The 24,702-nt window shown below is 36.5% G+C and overlaps 1 protein-coding gene across 1 annotated transcript; it reads right to left on the bottom strand.

Annotated features, from left to right (window-relative positions):
• Positions 1-1,187: 1,187 nt before the first annotated feature.
• Positions 1,188-15,196, bottom strand: HSD17B10 (hydroxysteroid 17-beta dehydrogenase 10). Its single transcript, XM_053695927.1, has 6 exons — positions 15,113-15,196; positions 9,193-9,357; positions 6,528-6,692; positions 4,816-4,944; positions 4,321-4,429; positions 1,188-1,744 (listed from the first exon to the last, which is right to left on the bottom strand). Exons 1-6 carry the CDS (start codon positions 15,134-15,136, stop codon positions 1,554-1,556), a joined length of 783 nt encoding a protein of 260 aa, XP_053551902.1. The 5' UTR covers positions 15,137-15,196; the 3' UTR covers positions 1,188-1,553.
• Positions 15,197-24,702: the final 9,506 nt, after the last annotated feature.

Genomic DNA, 24,702 nt, shown 5'->3' on the forward strand with positions numbered 1-24,702 from the left:
TTAAAGGGCCATACACTTAATTATGAAAAGTGCCTCCAAAAGTATCCCCAGAGGTGCCAGAGGGCTGAAAATGGTGATAGGCTTCCCAGACTATGTCCATGAGCATGACAGGTAGGGACCTGAAAAGGAGAAAAAAAAAAAAAAAGTATCATGAGGAGAGCATGTTAAGTCCCCTGGCTATGCTATACCTGTGTCAGAGTACCTACAAATAGCCTCTGTGCTGTGTGTGTGCTGTGTAAAGTAATTTACCTTACGCAGCACCCCTCCACTGGCTTACCAGGCATGTCCATGCAGCAGTATTCAGTAGAGAACTCATCCAGTGCAGAGGATAGCAGTAGTTAATACCCGAGTCCCTCAGGAGGAGGCTAGGGACAAGTCCTCATGATGCCTGAGGGTAGTTATGGCTGAAGTCCAGTTAGGGAAATGCTGTGCACATAACAGTATTCCTATGTCCCTGTATCATTCAGCTGCTGTGAAGAGTCTCTTCTGTTTTCTTTGTAAACGATACTCCCCAGGGACTCTCAGTCTCACATAGGTCTGAGTTTCCAATTTGTAATCCATAAGCAAGTAGCTGGAACAACCTCTATTCTCAACCATCTCCTACAAGGCCAAGAACAAAACTAAGAGAGAGATGGGAGTGATTTTAAGCTCTGATATTTGTCTTGACCTCTTTCTAGTGGTAGGAAATATATCCCATATGTTATGGAGGACTGTGGACCATCATCATTTTACTAAAGAAAACTGATTTAACACAGCAGGGTTTGTTTTTGTTTGTCACTTTTCTATTACTTGAAAAAATATATTTTTTTTCTGCTGGGCCCTCAGACACCTTTAGATGATCTTTAGAAAAGTAAAGCTTACGTGTTTTTTTGAGGAATTTAAACATATGCACAATAACTTCTCTATCAGTTTGTTAAGTAATTATTTTATTGGCAAGGGTCAGGAATGCCAACTGAAATAATGCTTTGGATACATTCCTATCTTTGACAGTTGGATAACTAGCATCTCTGCATACCGTATAACTGACCTTATTGAATCCTCTGTATTAGACCCCAATATCCAACTCAAGAAATAGCCATGACTAGACACACTTATTGTGCTCAGCGACCTACGTACATTTCAAAGATCTGGGGGGTTTTTGCACAAATTTAGTATTCTTGGACAACAATTCACTCATACGAAGAATGTGTTTTGTTTTTTTTTAGTTGATTTTATTGAACCAACATATGAATTACAGTTGAAAACATGCCACCTCATATTTTTATCAAAAGCTTTTCAATATTTTACTTTTCCTAAGTGGCAAAATTTATTGATTTATCATTAAAATCTTCAGTTCCATGCCATCAGTGTATACCTAGGGACAGAGAATAGTCTTTGAATGGCAGTGCAAAAGTGAATGGCTAATTAAGGCACACTAAGTTACCTCATTAGACCAGGCATGAGCTGGAAAGCACCCCATATTGCCAACTTCATTTCCCATGTGACAAGCAACATGGACGGCATTGCATGGGGTCTCTAATTTAGTTGAAGGTGATAGAGTTTCTTCCATTCCTTTAAGGTTGCATACGGAGAGCTCCATCCAACCGAATAACTTCACCATTTAACATGGGATTTTCAACAATGGACTGAACTAAATGTGCATACTCGCCTGGATCACCAAGACGACTGGGGAAAGGTACTTGTTTGGCCAGGAATGTTCTCACCTTCTCAGGAAGACCAAGGAGAAGAGGGGTCGCAAATAAGCCTGAGGATGGTAATGAACAATATATCAGGTTTTATGGCAGTCAACATATACGAGAGAGACAGAAGGGGGAAATGGGTAACATCTAGTCATGATTCCAAAAGGTGGCATATATTGTGGCAGCAAATTAGCTGTTTACATTGAGTTAAGAAACCCCTTGAACTGTAAGAAATCCCAGGAGCCAGGGCGTCACAGCTCCTGATATTTTACATCCGATTTTGACATATTACAAATATCTTTATAAAAATATTCATTCCCTGGCTACTAAATAAGCAAAAAAATAAATTAATTAATAATAATTCAAAAAAAAAAAAAAAGTGATTGGCATCTCAATATACTAGCTCGCTCTTCATTTTTCTACAATATTTGCCAACCTCTAATAATAATAAACAATATTTGTTCCTATACATTTTCTTTAATAATAAGAATAAAATGAAATGCTTTATTCATGTCTGTTCTCTCTTGTAATCTAACCATAAATAAGCAAGGAAAGCAAACTATTACAATTATAAAAAACTTTTAACATGAAGTGATCTAATTTTTAGATAACTGCCATTTCCCACCATGCCTCTGCCCTCTGTTACATTGTCCAATTTAATTTTGTGCAGACAACTTGGTCATATTCCACTATATTTGCCAATGACATACATTGCACTGGAGACAGTAAAGTCCCATTGTAACAATAAAGAACGATAATAAAGGCAATGTTTGCAAAGCTATGTGTGAGTTGCAACATAAGCAAGACTTAAAGTAATCCAATTTTTTATTTATGAGACAAAAATGCTTAACACACACACTTAAACCAATGGTATTAAATATGGTTATAATCACCAGTGGCATTTGAAAAACCTTGAAATTTGTTTTAAAAAAATGGTTCAGATATAATACCACCGTAAAAAGCCTTTTGCTTGCTCCCATATACCAAAACAATAACTAATTGTTAACGTAAAAGGATGTTTATACTTAGCAGTGTTAGTCTTCAAGTTTAAAGTAAAGTAATTTGTGAAAATTTGCAAATACTTTATATTTTCTACCAAATGTACAAATATAATTTTTAAATATGTAGATAATCACACACATGTGTATATATGTATATATATATATATATATATATATATATATATATATATATTTTTTTTTTATTTTTTTTTAAATTGCATGTCCTATCTCAATCATGAAAATATAATTTGTACGTTACTGTCCCTTCAATCCATTGGTTCCCCTGCAATTCAATTTACACAATCAACCCCTTACTAAGTTTCAAAAAGCTCAATGAATAGATTGTTTGGAGTGGAAAAGATCTGCACAAAAGCCTAAGTGTGAGGAGGAACAAGCAGTAAAAATGAAAGTGAAACCTATAATATTGTATTAGTTAAATTGAATTGTTTTTTTTTTAGTAAAATCAAACAATTTAAATGGTTATTATTAAAAAGGTAACAATTATTTTTCTCCTTCCAATAAAGTATATTTGAAAAGTTGATCAAATATGAATAATTAACCCAATATATAGCTTGTCTAATAATTTCCTAATTATCTATGTATTTCTAATACATTTCTTTCATTTTCTAATATAACTGGAAAATAATCGGAAAAGTTATTCTTAATATAAAACCTTTATGTGGAAAACCATGATTTATATTTGTAATATAAATGAAACTTAAATTGGACAAGATTTGCATAATTGCATAATTCTAAATTGGGTGGTTGCTTAGGATATGTAATTTTTCAATAAAAAACAAAAACAAAACTAAAGTAAAAATACTGATGGAGTACAGTAAGCTATGACAATGTAGTCGCAAAATACAACTTAAAGTGATGGTAAACCCAAGTGTATAACAAACGCTAGGATTTATCATCACTAAAAATGAACATTAGTTTCTCTCGTTTTGTAATAAACAATGCTAAACTCACCCTATCTGTAAAGAAAGCATATCGCCAACACATTCAATGAGGTGACATTTCCACCTCTAGACCAATAGCTGTGCGTGTCAACTGACATCCGTCACCTAATTGGAGAAAGCACTGTGCCGTGGGTGGCCGGAGGCGCTGTGTTAGCAATATGCTAATTTTTATTTTTAGTGATAGTAAATCTTAGTGTTTGTTATAACACTTGCATTTGGCATAGGAATATGGTATTTGGATAGCAGTAGAAATAGATTTTTGTGTCCCTTTTAGTCTGAAAAAACAACATCTGAGATATATATATATATATATATATATATATATATATATATATATATATATATATATATATATATATATATATATATGTGTGTGTGTGTGTGTGTGTGTGTGTGTGTGTGTGTGTGTGTGTGTGTGTGTGTGTGTGTGTATATACATACACACATTTTTTTTTAAATTATTTACCACATGTTGCTTATAATTAGAGTTGTGGACTGAGATGCAAACCCCTTTTATTACTCTCTATCCTATGCCTCAGTATTATTTCCTCTTTCAGCAAATACCTGGTAAAATCTGCCATTAATTCCAACTTGCACCAATCGCACAAAGTAAAGTTTTCAGATTGGGTATTTAGTCTTTTTTTTTTTACTTGTTTCAGAGCAAACAAGGTCACATACCTGGAGCAATGGTTACCACTCTGATCCCCAGTGGGGCAAGATCCCTAGCAATGGGAAGTGTCATTCCTACAATCCCTCCCTTGGAGGCTGAATAGGCTGCCTGTCCCACCTAAAAACAAAATGCACATGCATTAAATATGGCACATGAAAGCCTATGCTTGAAGTGCATTGCACATCTGAGCCAACGTCTTGTCAGAAAAGTGCTTCAAAGAATTTTAGGAATGCAAAATTTTGCCTGAGTGTGTTTTCTCACTATATGGGTTCTATATGTGAAAGAGACACATAAATTACAATATTCTGCTCAAAAGAACTGCAAAAATGTTGCATGGATTTTTCTCCATGCCAGTAACTTTTTGTTCATTAGGCCCAGTCTCAGATCTGTCACATAAAAGAAAAAAAACAAAAAAAAACAACGTAGATATATGGACAATAACAAACAAATTTATGTGATGTAGGTTTGATCAGCGAGAAACATATTCCCATGATAATATTTACCTGACCATCAAATGCAGCAACACTGGCTGTGTTAACTATCACTCCTCTGAGTCCATCCTGATCTGGCTCATTCTTTGCCATTTCACCAGCTGCAAGACGGATAACATTAAATGTCCCAGCGATATTCACCTGAACGACACAAACAAATCTATGAAAAGAAGTAGCAGGTTGCCGGACAAATGATTTCACAAGTGTGCTAGCCAATCGTGTTTATTTTTCCCCATGCAGCACAAAGAGAGCACGTTTTGTTAAGAGGATAGAAAGGTTAAAATTAAAATGTGCATGGGTTTTGCAATATACTTCCATTAGTACAATTACTTCTAGTAAAACTAGTTTTTCAGCGGCATATGCACATATGCTGAGGGCCTGTGCAACAATATACAAAGCTTCAGACAGCAACATGTGTGTATGCTGCTGTAAAAACAGCAATAACTTTAACTAGAAGAAATGTTGCTAATGCTTCTATTTACAATTTAAATGCACCCGTGCACAGTTCAGTTTTAATCTTTCTATCCCTAACGTTTGTAAGAATAGTTGATAATTGCCAGTGAATTTAAAGGGCCATAATACCCAAATGTTTAAACACTTGAAAGTGATGCAGCATAGCTGTCAAAAGCTGACTAGAAAATATCTCCTGAACATCTCTATGTAAAAAAGAAAGATATTTTACCTTGAAAGTTCCTCCGTAGCCACATCACATTGTAAAGGATTTCTAAGCAGCATATTAGTATGTCTGTCCTGGGACAGCTGAAAGGATGAGCCGCGTGAACTCTCATATTATTTCACCAATCAGTTAAAGGAAGCTTACTATGAAATCTCATGAGAGTTAAGTCAAATCTCATGAGATCACAGTAAAAGAGTTCATGACCTCAGCACTGCTGATGCTGATTGGCTGCTGTTCATTTCTTCATTTTTTATTTTTTTTTTACCTGCAGCTGGGCTGCAGCTGAGTATAACTTTTTACACAGAACTTACTCTGCTGAGCTGAGGAGATTGTGAGGTAAAATATCTTCCTTTTTTACATAGAGATGCTCAGGTGATATTTTCCTGTCAGCTTTTTACAGTTATACTGCATCAGTTTCAAGTGATTTAGCATATAAGTATATGTCCCTTTAAATAGACATAGTTAGAACACCTGCTTTGTATACAATTGCCAAAACAAGAATACATTAAAGTGAATGAATCAGTGCCCGGTTTTTAAAAAAATACTATTAAAAACAGGGGCACTTTCATTCATGAAAGTTTACATTGCAGAGTATTTTTACAAATACTTACCTTTCTCTTCTGCAAATGCGAATCGGTGATCCCCCTCTGCAGGTCCACTGTACATATGTCTCCAATGACGAAACTGGCTTCCTCCAGTCATGGCTTCCCCCCCAGAGGCCACGCCGTGATTGGAGGAAGCCGGTTTCATCATTGCTGTGTACAGCAGAAGATGCGGGCGGGGGGGGGGGGGGGGAAATCGGCGATCCAGCTTGCAGAAGAGAACAGTAAGTATTTAAAAAAAAAAAAAACGCAATGTAAGCTTTCATGAATGAAAGTGCCCCTGTTTTTAATAGTATTTTTAAAAACCGGGCACTAATTTATGAAAGTTTACATTCACTTTAATTACACCAATAAATAAAAAAAAGTAAATAATTCTTAAAAAAAAAAAAAAAAAAAAAAAAAAAAAGCTATTGTGTGGCAATATGTATTTTCCTTATCAATCTCACATTGATAACTCTCTGGAAATCTTCTAGACTGTGAGGCAGTTGTTTGTTTATGTTGTACGTTTTTACAGCAACAGCAATCCCTGCGCAGTTCACCACAATATCCACACGTCCAAATTTTGATCGAGCCAGTTCCAGAGCATTCTTCACATCAGCCTCAGACGTCACCTGAAATTCAGTTAGCAAACAGCGGCAAATTTATTAAAAAAAAAAGAAAATGTGCAGCATTTAGACCTGCTTTCTTAACAGTAACTCACAGCCTTGTAGCTTATCAAGCATAAAGTGGAAGATTGCTTAAAGGGACAGTCAACACCAGAATTTTTATTGTTTAAAAAGATAGATAATCCCTTTATTATCCATTCCCTAGTTTTGTACAACCAACACAGTTATATAAATACACTTTTTACTTCTGTGATTACCTTGTATCTAAGCCTCTGCAAACTGCCCCCTTTTTTCAGTTCTTTTGACAGACTTGCATTTTAGCCAATCAGAGCTGGCTCACCTGAACTCCACGTGGTGAGCAGTGTTATCTATATAACACGCATGAACTAACACCCTCTAGTGGTAAAAAACTGTCAAAATGCCCTGAGAGAAGAGGCTGCCTTCAAGGGCTTAGAAATTAGCATATGAACCTCCTAGGTTTAGCTTTCAACTGAGAATAACAAAAGAGCAAAGCAAAATTGGGGATAAAAGTAAATTGGAAAATTGTTTAAAATTACATTCTCTATCTGAATCATGAAAGTTTATTTTGGACTAGACTGTCCCTTTAAAGGGACACTGAACCCAAATTTTTTCTTTTGTGGTTCAGATAGAGCATGCAATTTTAAGCAACTTTCTAATTTACTCCTATTATCAATTTTTCTTCGTTCTCTTGCTATCTTTATTTGAAAAAGAAGGCATCTAAGCTAAGGAGCCAGCCAATTTGGTTCAGACCCTGGACAAAAATTGTTTAATGGTGCTGTCCAATCAGCAAGGACAACTCAGGTTGTTCACCAAAAATGGGCCAGCATCTAAACTTACATTCTTGCTTTTCAAATAAATATACCAATAGAATTAGGAAAATTTGATAATATGAGTAAATTAGATAGTTTCTTAAAATTGCATGCTCTATCTAAATCACAAAAGAAAAAATTTGGGTTCAGTGTCCCTTTAAGTGCTCATAAAACTTGTTCAGAATAGTTTTAAAAAGGGAACAGGAAAATAAAATGCTTATTAAAGGGACAGTAAAGTCAACATTAAACTTTTATGTTTCAGATAGAGCTTGCAATTTTAAACAACTTTCTAATTTACGTCTTATCAAATGTGCTTAATTCTCTTGGTATCTTATTGCAGAGTAAAACTAGGTAGGTTAGTAAGTGCTCAGGAGTGTGCACGTGTCTTTAGTACTTTATGGTAGCAGTGTTTTCCAACATTATTTGTAGCTTTGTTATACAATGTGGCAAAACACTGCTGCCATAGAGTACTAAAGACACGTGCACGCTCCTGATCTCTTATGAGCCTACCTAGTTTTACCCTAAGTAAATTGGAAAGTTGTTTAAAATAGCATGCTCTATCAGAATCATGAATTTTGACTTTACTGTCCCTTTAAATCTATTAACTTCTAGTGTGTTGTAAGAGATATTTGTTCAGCTATGAAGAATGAGTACCCAATAGAAGTATATGCTAAATTGATCTCCTTAAATTATACATGTACGGTTATGTTTCATTGTATATGTCAAACTGATCTTCTTTAATTATACGTTTAGTAAAGGGTTAATTCCTTGCTAAAATTGATATATATATTTTAGCGCTGCAGAATCTGTTGGCGCTCTACAAATACCTGTTAATAATAATTATATATATTTCCATGTATCTCAATGTTAAAGCCCATTGCCTGCCTTTTTTAACACCTGAGACCTCATATCTTTCAGCCCATATAACTTTTGTGTGCGATATTTTTTGTGAATAATTTTTATTAGGTAGTGTTATTATGAGAGTAAGTGTACTTGGTATTTGATGTATTTTGTGCAACTTTTTATGTTTTGCGAAAAGATGTTAACCAGAGCTCTGAAGTCGCTGTAATCATTGTAGCGTAAACTGTGATTGCGCTCAAGCTATAGTCCCATAAATATAAAATAAAATCCTAGCAACCTCCTTTGTCCCTTACCTGTATCTGAAGTCAAATACACACTAAACATGTAAAAAAAAAACATTGTATGGTCCCACACCACTCCAATCTGTGTTACCCAATAAAGGTCCTCTGGCTATGATATACATAACAACATGTACCTACTGATAGCCTGTTGGCTGTGTGAGGATTACCTTACACAGCCAAGTACTCTCCTATGTCCGCTTTTTTCAAAGTTACACCTTTTGAGGAAAACTGGTTCTAAGACCCCCTTTTCCTTTTCTTTTTTTTTTTAAAGAATCTTGAGCACCTCAATTCTTCCCCTTCTCCTGGTCAGGCAACGAAAAGACTGGGCGGTATAGGGAAGTAGGAGGGATTAAAAGTTCTGGCCTCCTCTTAGTGGCCAGGTTCTCAACAGTAAGAACTTGTGCGCTCTTACCACCTTAAGAAAGGAATAGTAATAATATGTATCTATATAACTAAAAAATGTAATAAACCTGAAGACGTGTCAGCAATAAGATGAAAACCTGTGATATAGAAACTTCTAAGAAACATACTTACATCAGTGGGAGAAAATGCACATTGCTCGCCAAGTGACTGAGCCACACTGCTTCCCTCAGACTTGGGCAAGTCTAGAATCACAGCACTAGCACCTTGACGCACCAACCGTTCCGCAGTAGCGCGACCAAGCCCTGAGGCTCCTCCAGTAACAAGGCCAACCAGACCCTATAGATACATATATTCATAAAATAAAATCAGAACGGCCTAAAAATCCATTATAAGAGCATGTCATTTTAAGATTATCGACCCTAGACTCACCACAAAGGGGTTAAACACACATTAGAAATACCATTCTGGACTCACAGAACACTGCTGGTCCTGAGTGGAAACCTTCGCTGATCCAAATCAGCAGAGCTAGTCGCTCGGGTCCAGCTGTGCTCTGCAAGTCCCAAATGGTATTCCTACTGTGTGTTTAACACCGTTAAACACACAGTAGTCAATGGTCCTAAAATTACATGCTCTAACGGATTAAAGCATGTAATTATTTTTTTATATAATAATGGCCCTTGAAAGTGTAAAAATTAAATGATCTTTATCATTAGAGATTTAAATGTATAAACAAAATACATTTTTTAACTATGGACCCCGATTATCAAAACCTCACCAGCATGAAGTATAATCTTGTAATGTATGTGTCTTTTCTTCAAATTTAAAACCCAACTCTTAGCGAGATAGACAGTTTTTAAAGGTGATTTATGGTAAAACTCGCCTTCTTAATTAATTTTACCAGAGCAGAGAAATTTAAATGAATCAGGGCCCTGCAAACTAGTTAAATTCACTCAAACCAGGCTAAATGTATAACAGTGCCTGAAAAGGACATGGCTGGTGAGACAATCATGAACAGGAAGATATCCACCAATCACTGTCATTCCATGTACTGTGATTTTTTTTTTGATTCAGCTTTATTGAAACTTATTATTTACATTATTATGTACATTACAAACAATACAGGATTTTTTTAATTTATTTTTTTTCTTCTTCAAAAAACAAAATTGACATTGATTTAAAAAATAGCCATATAATGTTGGTTCACTTGCAATACAATTAAAAAGTGATCATTTTTGGACGTCAGGTTCCATTTTACCCACTAAATATACTAAGCATATGTTGTAGATGAATTTCCCAGGTAAGACTCCCAGTAAAATTGCTTTAAGCTGAGATTTCTCATTTATGCAAATGGTAGAAATTAAACTCCTTTAGTTCTAGAATCTCTGAAACTTTATGTTTCCACATTAATGCCGTTGGCTATGAGGTGCCTTGCACTGTTTACAATAATTTGAAATAGTTTCTTATGTGGTGGTGAGGGCAGTTTTGGTAATTTATTAAAGTAGCCATATCAAGGGGAAACAGTGTATTTAAAGGGTTACTTAACCCACATGATTTATTTCATGATTCAGATCAACTTTTTAATTTACTCCTATTATCAATCTTTCTTAGTTCTCTTCCTATCTTTATTTAAAAAGCAGGAATGTGATGCATAGGAGCCGGCCCATATTTGGTTGAGAACCTGGGTTATGTTTGCTTATTGGTGGGTAAATGTAAGCATCCAATAAGCAAGCACTATCCATGGGGCTGCTAAGCTTAGGAGCCAGCCCATTTTAGATTCAGCACCATGGACAGCGCTTGCCTAATGGTGGCTACATTTAGCAAAACCAATAAGCAAGCATAACCCAGGTTCTGAACCAAAAATGGGCCGGCTATTAAGCTTTACATTCCTGCATTTTAAATAAAGATTGCAAGAAAACAAAGAAAAATTGATAATAGGAGTAAATTATAAAGTTGCTTAATATTGCCTGCTCTATCTGAATTCTGGAAAAAAAAATGGGTTTAGTGTCCCTTTAAGGCTGCTTCTATTTCTGATATAATTTGTTTCCAATAACCATTAATAAATTAACAACACCATGTGTCCCGGGTTGCTATTAACATGGCCGCATCTCCAATATTTGTTACTCCTATGCTTAAATAATCTATGAAGTTTATTGGAGGTGTAATACCACCTATGTAATATTTTTTTTTTTAAATTTTATTTATAACCAACAAAGGGTACAAGGTTACAAGTTATGTCTTCAGCCCATCTCGCAGGATGAGCAAATAAAGCAGATAAGACAATACAGGTAGCTTGTTATAACATACATGAAGCTTTAAGGGCTGTCAATAAGGCAGCTGTTGTCTTGTTAGATATGGGTTTGTACCACTATGTTGGGGTTTTTAACATTTTAACAAACAAACACATAACAGGGGAAGTTTGGGGGGGGGGGACAGGGGAGAGGTAAGGGTAAAATGATAAGGGAGGGGGGGGGGACACATCAAATATATGCAATCCTATAAGTTACTTCTCTGCCTGTCTCCCAGGATAATTCATGTTATGACAGATTAAGATTAGTACAACAATGGGTCATCGACAGTATTCATATGATATGTCAAATTTTTTCACACGGGAGATGTTAACAGAGAGGTGTTTGCACTTCAGGAGGTTAGATGCTGGCAGAGTAAAATAACATTCCAACATAAGCACACAACTTAAGAAAATATATCTACTGCAATATAACATGCATTTGTGTCGTTCTCAGGCAATAAAATAGGTTTCCCTGATAAATGATGTGGGGTCCAGGAGAGTAGGGGGGTCTGTAGTAAAGGCTACTGAGGAGACTGCAGGTGCATAGTAAGAAAGCTTGATAAAGTTGCCGATATTTTTGGACAGAAAATAGGTGTGGCGCTTATAATTGAACGCTAATAGATTACTAGCAGGCTATGTTGCATATAGTTCAGTATTTGTCTCCCTTAGCTTACTCAGGTTACATCCTGTACAGCATGTTTGCACCGTCAACCCAGATTAAACTAGTGATATAGTAAACAGTTGTGCCCTAATGGTATATAGAGTGTAGAGAAGTACAGAATGTGTATTTCAGGTGGAACTCTCAGTTCTATGTATGCAAGGGAAGTGTGAGAAGATCAGGCAAATCTTAAAGGGTTGTAGTGTACCAAGCAAGCAAGAATATATCCAAAAACATCAAGTTGCAATTCATGGATAGATCTGCATGCGGAAATAAGTAAAATAACAACATTGCACTTGAACCATTTCTGTTACAGTATAAGTGGCTGCCTTGATCTTGAAGGAGCATATAAGTTATGTCCTGAAAGCCTCATTGGATGCGGACCCCACTTATACAACTGTTGCAGTATACCCATCGTAGATGAATGTGTGTTAGAAAACAAAAAAAAACAGATCGGGTTGGATTCGCTCAATATCCATAAAGCAAGCAAAGTAAAGACAACAATATATACTGTCCAACATGTCTAGATAGTAGCTGGATGCGGTTTAAATGAAAACAAAAACTGAAACAAAAAACGTGTGAAGTTCTACACAACCTGACATCACACCTTGCCCAGTGTGGTAGAGCCGGTCAGATTTTGAGGAGCGTTAGTCCAAATTCCACGCAAGTCAGCCTGCGTGTGTTCTTCCCACTCTACCCGACACCAACCCTGCCTTGAGCTAACGATTGGTAAGATGGGTCCGGTAGCCAGCCAGCCTGACACACAGAGCGGCACAGGATGATCAGCTCCCCTGAAGGAGAGAGCCATGAACATTGAAGGATGTGTGCAGCAGCTTTGTTTCTGCAGGGTATATCAGCAGGTAGATGTATCGCGGTCAGCTTGGTGTGTTGTTCTAGGAGTTGGTACTGGAGCGGGTCAGCGGAGCAAGACAGTAGAGAGCGGATTCCACTCCGTTCTCGGGTAATGCTGGTTGATGTCATGTAGGAGATTTCAGGCTCCGTCAGCTCATGTGTAAAGCCCGATGATATGCGGATCCCACTCGTTCTCTTAGCATCCGGAATGGTGTTTACAGCCTCTTGTTTCGGAATTGGCGCCCATTCCTTTACACTACCTTGCCGGGCTCCGTCGTCAGAGGTCTGGGCCGATTTCAGCCGGATTGTTTCACCCAAGCTTGAGCACTGAGTAATGAGTGCGTCAAATAGAGGCAAGAAAATGTCTGATAGTTCGGTCAGCACCGATTCAATTGTACACTGCCTAGTCATAGCAAGAATGTGCGATGGTGGTTACCGTCAGCACGGCAAAATCTTTAGTATTTCTTTAATATGCCTTCCGGGGTAGAAGAGATGTACTTTCTTCTGTTCAATGTAAGTTCCCGGACAGCGTATCCTGTCAAGGGAGGCACGAATGGCTAGAAATAGTGGTCAATAAACGGAATAATCTAGGTTTTTCTGCGTTGCAAAAAAGACTTGCCACCATCTTAGAAAGCCGCCCACCGGAAGTCCACCTATGTAATATTTTATAGTTAATTTCCATTAACTCTAAGGAGACTGAGGAAGGTGGAATAGAAAGAAAAATGTAATTACTTAGTTGAGGGAGCATTATTACCCCCAAGTCTCTTTCCCAACTTTCCAAACTATCTGGTAAATATCCAGGGGGGGGGGGGGGCTTTGGGTGAGTATATTTTAAATAACGAAATCATATTTGAAACTGGGGGAGTAGTCACAAAGTTTTTCAAATTTTGGTAAGTTTTTCAAATTTGGTCTAAGCATGTTCTGGGCGGCTTTGTGCAAATATAATTAATTATGAATCCATGTACTGTGATTTAAACGGTGTATAACCTCTTTGCAAAAGATGTGTGGCTAAAGCAAATGTATAAAACCAAATGGCAGCTAATTAAACGGCCCGTAAAGTCAAAATGAATCCCTTTAATCCGTAGCACAACATACAACCATATAAATACTTCTATACTTTGTATGCAATTTCTCAGAATTGTATTCTTCCCAACTGTTTTGCATTAAAACTGACTAAAGCTCAGGAACTGGCAATATTTGAGGGCTTTTTATTTTATTGGAACAGGTTTCCCCTTGTTATGAATTATTTATTTTACCTGCTGAAGTGCATTAAATTGTTTACAAATAGCTCATTTACTTTTATTTTGTGAAATGAAATAGCTACTTCTGCCTGCTGGAAACCCCCACCGATACTTAGAATATGAATACTGCAGTATTCCCTATAGAAACACTATATAAATAAGAAAAAAAAATCAACCTCAGAGTGGGGGTATGAGAGAGAGCCTGGTTCATTTAAAGGGAAATTAAAACACTAAATGAATGCTAGGTAGCATGAGGCATTCAAAGAAAAGATTACTCCAAGAATAATATGTAGTTGTATTTGTGTTTCATTAGCGGTTTAAATATTGACAAAATAAGTGTGAAGTTTTAGTGTCTATAAAACTATGGGAGCTGCCATGTTGTAACTTAGGTTAACTTCTCAGCTGTTGCCAATTAGGGACAGTTATAAATAGGTCACTAGAGTGTGCAGCCAATGGCTGTGTGGGAATATATCAGTGTTCTGCACTTCCATTTCTAACAAGAACTGAAAAGCTCACACTTTCAGAATGGAATTACAGGAAAGGGGGGCAAAATAAATAAGGCAAATATATTGCAGACTTATTTTTATATATGCAATTTATCATTTCATATTACCATCTCAAAGTGTTTAATTTCCCTTTAAAATGGTGTTCCTGTAGTGGCTTAGAATACAATTAACGTATCTGCTACTTGTTTTAACATTGCACCAATAAATAAAGAAAGAAAGAAAAATCACCATGAAGTAGCTCCTTGTAGAACTGTTACCATTATTTATTATATACTTTAAAAGATTTACATATGTAGAGGTTACACTATACATGGTTACTGATAATACAGTAAGCTGTCCTCTCACGTGACATTCACGTGTAACTATGACAATGACACCCCAGGACAGCGTGTCCTTGCTTTGTACGGTAACGACCACTAATAAAGGACTTATCACCCGCACAGTCACGCGCGTTCCTCTCGGTCAGTGATCGCGATTTTTACCTCAGATACCCCCTCCCCCACATAACGGTACAAATAACAAACCTTGTACCTGGCCAATAACTCACCTTCACACTTCTCACAGCCGCCATGTTGCTACAGAAGACCTGTCAAAACAATTATCCTATCAGAATCCAGCGTATCTCACAGAGTGCCCGCCCCACAAGCTTCAGCCAATAAGAACACAGCAATTACAGCGCGCCTCCTGATAGGGTTCAGCCCTACTATTAATTATACGATGATATTGGACGAACGCTTGTCACTCACTCTAGTCTAAATGGGGACGCTTTTCATGGAAAATATAGTGGTGGTTTCTTCGTTCACGTTGGTGAGAGCAAAGTAACTGTGGTAGTTCTGGGGTTAATCAAGGTTATATATATCCCTCCGTCTCTATCTAATGTGAAGTTAACTCGTGTGGAAGAAAACATTAATCTGAAGGAAACTTCATGTAAAAATAATGTGTAATCAAATCTGTAATCAAATACATTGAAATTAATTAAACTTTAAACAACTATTTGGTGAAACTCAGATTTTTATTGTTTGAAGTAAAGTGTAAAACAAAAATACGTGGTAAAACTCAGGATATGAAGTAAACTTGCTTTAATGTGACCTTACCTCAAATTTATTTATTTGATCGCATTTGGCGGTGAAATGGTGGCATGAAATATACCAAAATGGGCCTAGATCAATACTTTGGGTTGTTTACTAAAAAAATATATAGTTTTGATAGGTAAATATAAAAAGGCTCTTTCTATTTAAGAGTAGTGATGGCAAAAATGCTAAAAATACTCTGGTATTTAGGGGAAGTTTTTAGTCTGAAATGCCCGGTCCTTAAGGGGTTAAGCAGCGAATAGTGCTTCGGAAGCCCCATCGTTTCAGGTCCGCCTGAAACGGAAGTTGAGAAGCAGCCGTTGCTCCCCAACTTGTCTACCACCTTTTAGATGGCGGACGGAAATCATCCCAATACGATCGGCTGCTTGACGGCCTTTTGATTGGCCACCACAAGCATTTCTGGTTAATGTTAAAGGGCTATGATACCCAAATGTTGAAACACTTGAAAGTGATGCAGCATAGCTGTAAAAAGCTGACTATGAAATATCACCTGAACATCTCTATGTAAAAAAGGAAGATATTAAACCTCAAAAGTTCCTCAGTAGCCACATCCCATTGTAAAGGATTTCTAAGCAGCAAATCGGTATGTCTGTCCCGGGACAGCTAAGGGATTGAGCCTTGTGCACTCTTATGTTATTTCCCTATTCAGTTTAAGGAAGTTTACTATGAAATCTCATGAGAGTTAAGTGAAATCTCATGAGATCACAGTAAAAGAGTTCATGACCTCAGCACTGCTGATGCTGATTGGCTGCTGTTCATTTCTTTATTTTTTTTTACCTGCAGCTGGGAGCAGCTGAGTATAACTTTTTACACAGAACTTACTCTGCTGAGGAGATTGTGAGGTAAAATATCTTCCTTTTTTACATAGAGATGCTCAGGTGATATTTTCCTGTCAGCTTTTTTACACTTATACTGCATCAGTTTCAAGTGATTTAGCATTTGAGTATTATGTCCCTTTAACCCCTTAATGACCACAGCACTTTTCCATTTTCTGTCCGTTGGGGACCAAGGCTATTTTTACATTTTTGCGGTGTTTGTGTTTAACTGTAATTTTCCTCTTGCTCATTTACTGTATCCACACATATTATATACCGTTTTTCTCACCATTAAATGGACTTTCTAAAGATACCATTATTTTCATCATATCTTATAATTTATTATAAAAAAAATTATAAAATATGAGAAAAAAATGGAAAAAAACACACTTTTTCTAACTTTGACCCCCAAAATCTGTTACACATCTACAACCACTAAAAAACACCCATGCTAAATAGTTTCTAAATTTTGTCCTGAGTTTAGAAATACCCAATGTTTACATCTTCTTTGCTTTTTTTGTAAGTTATAGGGCAATAAGTACAAGTAGCACTTTGCTATTTCCAAATCATTTTATTCAAGATTAGCGCTAGTTACATTGGGACACTGATATCTTTCAGGAATCCCTGAATATCCCTTGACATGTATATATTTTTTTTAGAAGACATCCCAAAGTATTGATCTAGGCCAATTTTGGTATATTTCATGCCACCATTTCACCGCCAAATGCGATCAAATACAAAAAATTGTTCACTTTTTCACAAACTTTCGGTTTCTCACTGAAATTATTTACAAACAGCTTGTGCAATTATGGCATAAATGGTTGTAAATTTTTCTCTGGGATCCCCTTTTTTCAGAAATAGCAGACATATATGGCTTTGGCGTTGCTTTTTGGTAATTAGAAGGCCGCTAAATGCCGCTGCGCACCACACGTGTATTATGCCCAGCAGTGCAGGGGTTAATTAGGGAGCTTGTAGGGAGGTTGTAGGGTTAATTTTAGCTTTAGTCTAGTGTAGCAGACAACCCAAAGTATTGATCTAGGCCCATTTTGGTATATTGCATGCCCCCATTTCACCGCCAAATGCGATCAAATAAAAAAAAAGTTCCCTTTTTCACAAACTTTTTGTTTCTCACTGAAATTATTTACAAACAGCTTGTGCAATTATGGCATAAATGGTTGTAATTTTTTCTCTGTGATCCCCTTTGTTCAGAAATAGCAGACACATATGGCTTTGGCGTTGCTTTTTGGTACTTAGGCCGCTAAATGCGCATCACACGCATTATGGGTAGCAGTGAAGGGGTTAATTAGGTAGCTTGTAGGGAGCTTGCAGGGTTAATTTTAGCTTTAGTGTAGAGCTTAGCCTCCCACCTGAAACATCAGACCCCCTGATCCCTCCCAAACAGCTCACTTCCCTCCCCCACCCCACAATTGTCCCCGCCATCTTAAGTACTGGCAGAAACTCTGCCAGTACTAAAATAAAAGCTATATTTGGGCTTTTTTGCTGATATTTTTTAATCTTTCCCCTTTTCTGTAGTGTAGCTCCCTGCCCCACCAAAGACCAACCCCCCACCCCCTCCTAGATATGTTCGATTTATATTTTTTTAAAATTAAAATACCCCTTATTCAAACTTTTTAAAAGTTATATTTTCTGTAGTGTAGCGTTCCCACCCACTCCCGCCCCGTGCACGCGCCCGACCGCCGCCCCCCATGCACGCGCGCGCGCCCGTGCTCGCCCCCATCGGCCCTGCCCCCGATCCCGCCCCCCTCTACATTACCCGGCCCAACGATGGCCGCCCACCCGCCTCCCAAGTCGGCTCCCACCCACCAACGATACCGGCCATCGATGTCCGGTGCAGAGAGGGCCACAGAGTGGCTCTCTCTGCATCGGATGGCCATCTAGAGTTATTGCAGGATGCCTCCATATCGAGGCATCACTGCAATAACCGGAAAGCAGCTGGAAGTGAGCAGGATCGCTTCCAGCTGCTTTCCACACCGAGGACGTGCAGGGTACGTTCTCAGGCGTTAACTGCCTTTTTTTTGAGGACGTACCCTGCACGTCCTCGGTCGTTAAGGGGTTAAATGTCGACAGTGTATGTCGGCATTTTAGCGAGGTCGAGCGTGAATCATGTCCACTCGCCTTTTAATAAATCTACCCCTAAACCTTTACACATATATTTTGTCTTTATTCAAACTAATGAAACTTTAAAAAATACATCTACATGTTTTTCTCAGACTAATATTTTCTTTGAATGCATTATTCTATCTAGCATTTATTTTAGTGTTTTTAATGTCACTTTACTAACTGCTATAGAACTTACCTATGTAGAAACATGTTTGTCTATTTTGTTATAACTTGTAGATCTTTTGTCACTATTATGTAATGTAACAAGCCAATATTCCTTAATAAAATACAATTCTACAAAAATAAATAAATAAAAAATAGCAAACACACAAATTCCATGTTAACTCAATGCTAACACAAATGCTTTCAAAAGCATTTATAGGCAGATGTAAAGCATAAGATACTTCTTATAATAGAGTTCCATAGATTCTCTAGTCCAGATTTGTAATTATTCTTCTGTTTAGATCCATAGCTGTCAGTATGATGAGATGTATTCGTCCCATAAAAAAATGAATGGAGAGAAAATCATTCAAATGTTTATTTCATACAAAGTGGTATTTTTCCAAGAGTAATGTGGACGTGACTAAATCTTTCCATTCTAACAAAGTAGGGGCATCTAGTTTCTTTGGGATCAATTACTTAGCACACTTGATCATAATAGATAACAATTGAAATGGTAGATTACATTGTATACAAGTTAATTTAATAAAAGACCTCTAAGTTAGACCTATCACTTTCCATTTCTGTAATTATTAAGAGCCAATATATGTTTATTTTTTAGCACTACCACCATATGTGTATAGGAGTACCCATGCCTCTACATCCTCTCCAACAGTCTGCTGATGCACTATGATACAATGTGGCTATCTTAGAGGGTGTTAAGTACCACCTACATAAAAGTTTTAAAATTATTTCCATATAACTTATTGATGAAGAGGAGGCACTCATATTTTTAAAAATCTTATATAAATCTAGTTTCCCATTATGTATCATGGAATGGCAAGGTAAGATGTTTTGTAGGGTGTTTAGTCCTGAAGATTTACAATTTAAGGGATATAAAACAGTCTCCTTTTGTTTTGCTAGGAGACACATACACTAGCTTTCACTGTACCTCAGCAAAAGAAAGTCTGTTTCTTGCCCATGCTCAGTAGAGGTCTTTTGCAAAAATCATGCGACGGGATTCCTGAGGAAGTGTTATCATGGCAGTTCCCTCCCTTCCGATAGGCAGTTGCTACACTGAGAATTTCTAAGTACTGATTTTGCAAGAAAAATAGTAAGATGTGTGTGTGTGTGTATATATATATATATAGATATATAGATACAATTAGATTTCCAAGACTCATGTGCAAAGGAGACTCTAATGAGTCTACTAAGTGAACAGCTAAACACAGGAGAAAAAAATGCCCATATAGGTTTCAAACCTAAGTCCACCTTTTACCCCATTCAGTCCAGGGGGACAATTTTAGAACAATTTCAAGAAAGAGTGGTTAAAGACTTAGAAATACTAAACACAGCCAGTAGTCCCTATCAAGACACTAATTTAACAAGAAAAGAGAGAACAGCTCTGAAAGAAATTGCAGAAAATGATAACATAGTCATTAAAAAATCGGACAAGGGGGGTAGCATAGTGGTACTAAATAAGACAGACTATGATAAAGAAATAAAAAGACAACTCAATGACACAAATAACTATCAAATATTAAGAGGAGACCCAAAATCAAACTATATGCTCCAACTCTCCCATTTATTGGATGAGGGCCTAGCCAATGGTTTTATAAATAAAGAGACACATGATTATATGGCAAATAAACATCCAAAGACACCATTATTTCATATATTCCCAAAAGTACATAAAAGTACAGAAAATGTTCAGGGGCGACCCATAGTGTCAGGGATGGGATCACTACTAGAACCGGTATCAGAATGGGTAGATTCCATCCTACAGCCATTAGTTCTAAATCTAACCAGCTATCTCAGGGACTCCACACATTTAATACAAAAAATAAAAAATATAACATGGACCACCAAAAGCAGATGGTTATCCCTAGACGTAGTGTCACTCTACAGTAACATACCACATGTACTAGGTATAGAAGCAGTTAAGTACTTCCTACAAACACGTAGCAATTTGGATGAGAATTTTCAGGAATTTCTCTTAAGAATCATAGAATATCTTCTAACACATAATTATTTTTCTTATGGAGGGGTGTTCTATCTGCAGAGATGTGGCACAGCTATGGGGGCAAAGTTTGCCCCCACTTACGCCAACTTATTTATGGGCTGGTGGGAGCTGTGCCACATCTATGCGGATGGAAGCCCCTTCAGGGAAAATATCAAACTTTACCATAGATTTATAGATGACCTGATTCTAATATGGGAGGGAGATGATGCCTCAATAGAAAATTTCCTGCAATACATAGGAAACAATAAGATGGGAATAAGATTCACACATGAGTTAAAAAATAAGGAAATTAATTATTTGGACCTCACACTGCGAGGTAATTACTTTAATGGCAAAATTGACACCACAATATATAAAAAACCAATAACTAGGAATGCACTTTTACATGCAAGGAGCGAACACCCTAAAGAAACCTTCAGAGCTATAGCAAAGGGCCAACACATTAGAATAAAAAGAAACTGCTCTAATGACGAGGATTATTTAAAAGAAGCAAATCTTCTAGATAAACAACTTAAAGTGAGGGGCTATAACGAACAAACTATAAAGAATGCACGCATGGCAGTGTCCACTAAGGCACAGGGAGATTTGATTGTAACTAAACCCAAAAAGAAATCCAGATTTGACACAAATAGAATCAAGTTTGTCACACAATATTCACCCCAATATAACCAAATATGTAATATAATAAAGAAACATCTACCTATTTTGAAGGCCGATAATAGTCTAGCAAAGATAATAGACAGTAATTGTCTTTTCTCATATAGAAGAGGCAGGACTATAGGGAATATAGTCTCCCCAACTAATCTAAAAGTGAACAAAAGAACAACTTGGTTACAATCTAAAGGCCTCTACAAATGTGGTTATAGTGACTGTAAAGCTTGTAAACATGCAGATATAGGAAACATCTTCAAATCGACCAAGACAGGAGAAATACTCCAGATAAATAAACATTTAAATTGCAGAGACAAAGGGGTAGTGTACCTCATAGAGTGCAATATTTGCAAACTTCAGTATATTGGAAAAACGGTGAGAGAAATAAGAAATAGAATTAGGGAGCACTTATCCAGTATCACAGTAGACACTGAAAAGAGCAGACAAAGAGAGGACAAACTGCTACCAATAACTAAACATTTTATAGAGGTACACAATAGGAACACCACATCACTCAGATGGACAATAGTAGAAAAAATAACCCTAGACTCAAGGGGGGGAGATCTTGACAGTATACTCAGTAAAAAAGAGGTATACTGGATGTTCCGCATGAAAACAAATGTACCCTATGGATTTAATTCCAGGTTTGAGCTTATAAATTTTTGGAAATAAACCTATTATGTAAGGAATTCTAGTCAAGAAAGTAAAGGATTAAGATATATTCAAGTAACTAGATAACCAAGGGTTTAACCTAGAGCTCTGGAATTTAAACAAAATAAAATTAAATAAAATTTAAATCCTGTAAATAACAATTTCGAGATGACACTAATGTTTAAACCAATGACAATGATTTTGCTAAACTCGAATTAATGTTATATTTTAAACAACAATAGACTTCAGAAGCCTACAATTAAAAAAGCATATACTCACAATAAAAGTTTCAGGTACCCCATACCATATAATATAATAGAGAGGATACTATACACATTATAACACTCAGGGGTTAACTGTCTGAAACAAATTGGGCAAGACTGTTTTTAATTAACCTCATTATGAAATGTATATAGTTGTGCAATTACTGCACCAGATCAGAGGTCTATGAGTACGGCTCAACAGAGCTGAAACGCGTAAGACCTGACCTGATCTGATGCCCTTTTATTTCCCCCATGTTTTGGATATGCTTTTAAATATATTTCAATAAACTTCAAGTTTTAATCTACTCACGGCTGGAAATTCCTTTGCTTGTATTTGGATATATATATATATATATGCACAGAGCTGTCAATTCACACCATGAAGATGTGGGTCCAATTCTCTGAATCTCTCTATTCAGGCTATATTCTCTAAAAAAAAAAAAAAAAAGTTTTGTCAGTACTATGAGGTCCTTCTTGGGATTCTTTAAAGGCAAATGTTAGTTTCAGAGCTACGTATCTCACTCAGGGATTTAACCTACATTTCTGTATGTGAAGGAGGTACATATAACACAGTATAGTGCTCAATAACATAAGCACTGTAAAAATTATAATCAAGCTACACATTAAAAATCACAGCAATCATATTCATTAAAATTAATATTGAAGGTATGCATCAAAATACATATTTACATCTCTCTGTAAAAAATCTTGGGCGTATCTGAAGTTTTCTCACAGGTCTCCCCTTGTTTTCTAAATATGTTAGATTTGCAGGTCTCACTGTTTTATTTTCCCAAATGAAAGCTGGCAACTTTGGCTCAAAATATGTGATGTACTTATTGCACCAATAAAAAAGGCAGCTCTCCACATACCTTTTTTTTTTTTTTGAGAATTGAGGTCTGATATTTCACTCCGTGCCAGTGAATTTTAGATAATCATGCCCTGTGACACTAAACAGATCAGTAAAAACACAGTATAAAATGAAAAATCAGTTTGTGCAAACCTCAACTGATCACGTAGGCTCAGAAATTGGATACAAATGTATTTATGTTCACCATTATGGTTTTTACTTATTAAAGTACTAAATTCAATCTACATTTCATAAAACGTGTCCAGTTACCAAAATTCTAAAATGAACTAACATGAAAATGTTAGTTAATATAAAGAAAATCAGTGTTTTTAATATCCTTTTATAACAATATATTTATATTTTCACAGTAAATACTAAGATCACAGTTTTAAAAACTAGCAGTCCCTGTGGCCGGGAATGAAAAGCCAGAGTAACCTTTTTTTCTGGCTACCATTTCATTAAAGGGACAGTCAAGTCCAAAAAAAACTTTCTTGATTCAAATAGGGCATGTAATTTTAAACAACTTTCAAATTTACTTTTATCACCAATTTTGCTTTGTTCTCTAGGTATTCTTAGTTTAAAGCTAAACCTAGGAGGAGGTTCATATGCTAATTTCTTAAACCTTGAAGACTGCCTCTAATCTAAATGTATTTTTCACCACTAGAGGGCATTAGTTCACGTGTTTCATATAGATAACATTGAGCTCATGCACGTGAATTTACCATGGAGTCAGCTCTGATTGGCTAAAATGCAAGTCTGTCAAAGGAACTGAAATAAGGGGGCAGTCTGCTGAGGCTTAGATACGGCTTAGATACAAGGTAATTACAGAGGTAAAACTTGTATTATTATAATTGTGTTGGTTATGCAAAACTGGGGAATTGGTAATTAAGGGATTATCTATCTTTTAAAACAACAACAATTCTGGTATTGACTGTCCCTTTAAACATTTAAACTTCTCCCCATTGATTCAAACACCTCATGATAACCGATTTAAAGGGACATTAAACATAGAAAAAATATTTTCTCATTATAGTTCTTAGTTTGTCCACTAATATGCCTATTTAAGCATTTTAAAGGCATATTATGGTCAAAACTGGAATATACATGAGTGCAATTCTGAATAGAAGCATTTTTGCAATATACTTAAAAATCCTTCTAGTAAAAGTCATACCACATACATCAGTGTGCTGCTGAAATAATAATGGCTTTTACTAGAACTATTCAAGATGGCAGAGGAGTAGGGTAACTTATTGGTAGTTTTATAGGTATTTTTGTGGTTTCTGACTTTTGACTCATCCTGTATATATTATATACCCATGCATATTTTCAACATTTGGTCACCTACACTGTATTTTTAACGTAGAGTTACTTGCCCTGTGCAGGAAAATCAATTTTTATTTACTGATCTGACACCTTCTGTAGCTCCAGATGAAGAAGGCAATTTCCAATGAAATCATCAATGATGGGGCTGATTATATCCTCTGTGGGCTCCATTAAGGACATCGGGAGCTGCAGA

This window comes from Bombina bombina, chromosome 12 (assembly GCF_027579735.1).
Source record: "Bombina bombina isolate aBomBom1 chromosome 12, aBomBom1.pri, whole genome shotgun sequence".
Taxonomy (NCBI): Eukaryota; Metazoa; Chordata; class Amphibia; order Anura; family Bombinatoridae; genus Bombina; species Bombina bombina.

What these genes read in the sequence shown, in the direction of transcription:
- HSD17B10 (XM_053695927.1), bottom strand. Translation starts at nt 15,136, where the DNA reads ATGGCGGCTGTGAGAAGTGTGAAG. An exon ending in ATTTCCAGAGAGTTATCAAT is followed by an intron (nt 4,945 to 6,527) that starts GTGAGATTGATA and finishes TGTGTCGTTCAG; the next exon opens with GTGAATATCGCTGGGACATT. An exon ending in TTGCTGCATTTGATGGTCAG is followed by an intron (nt 4,430 to 4,815) that starts GTAAATATTATC and finishes TTTTGTTTTTAG; the next exon opens with GTGGGACAGGCAGCCTATTC.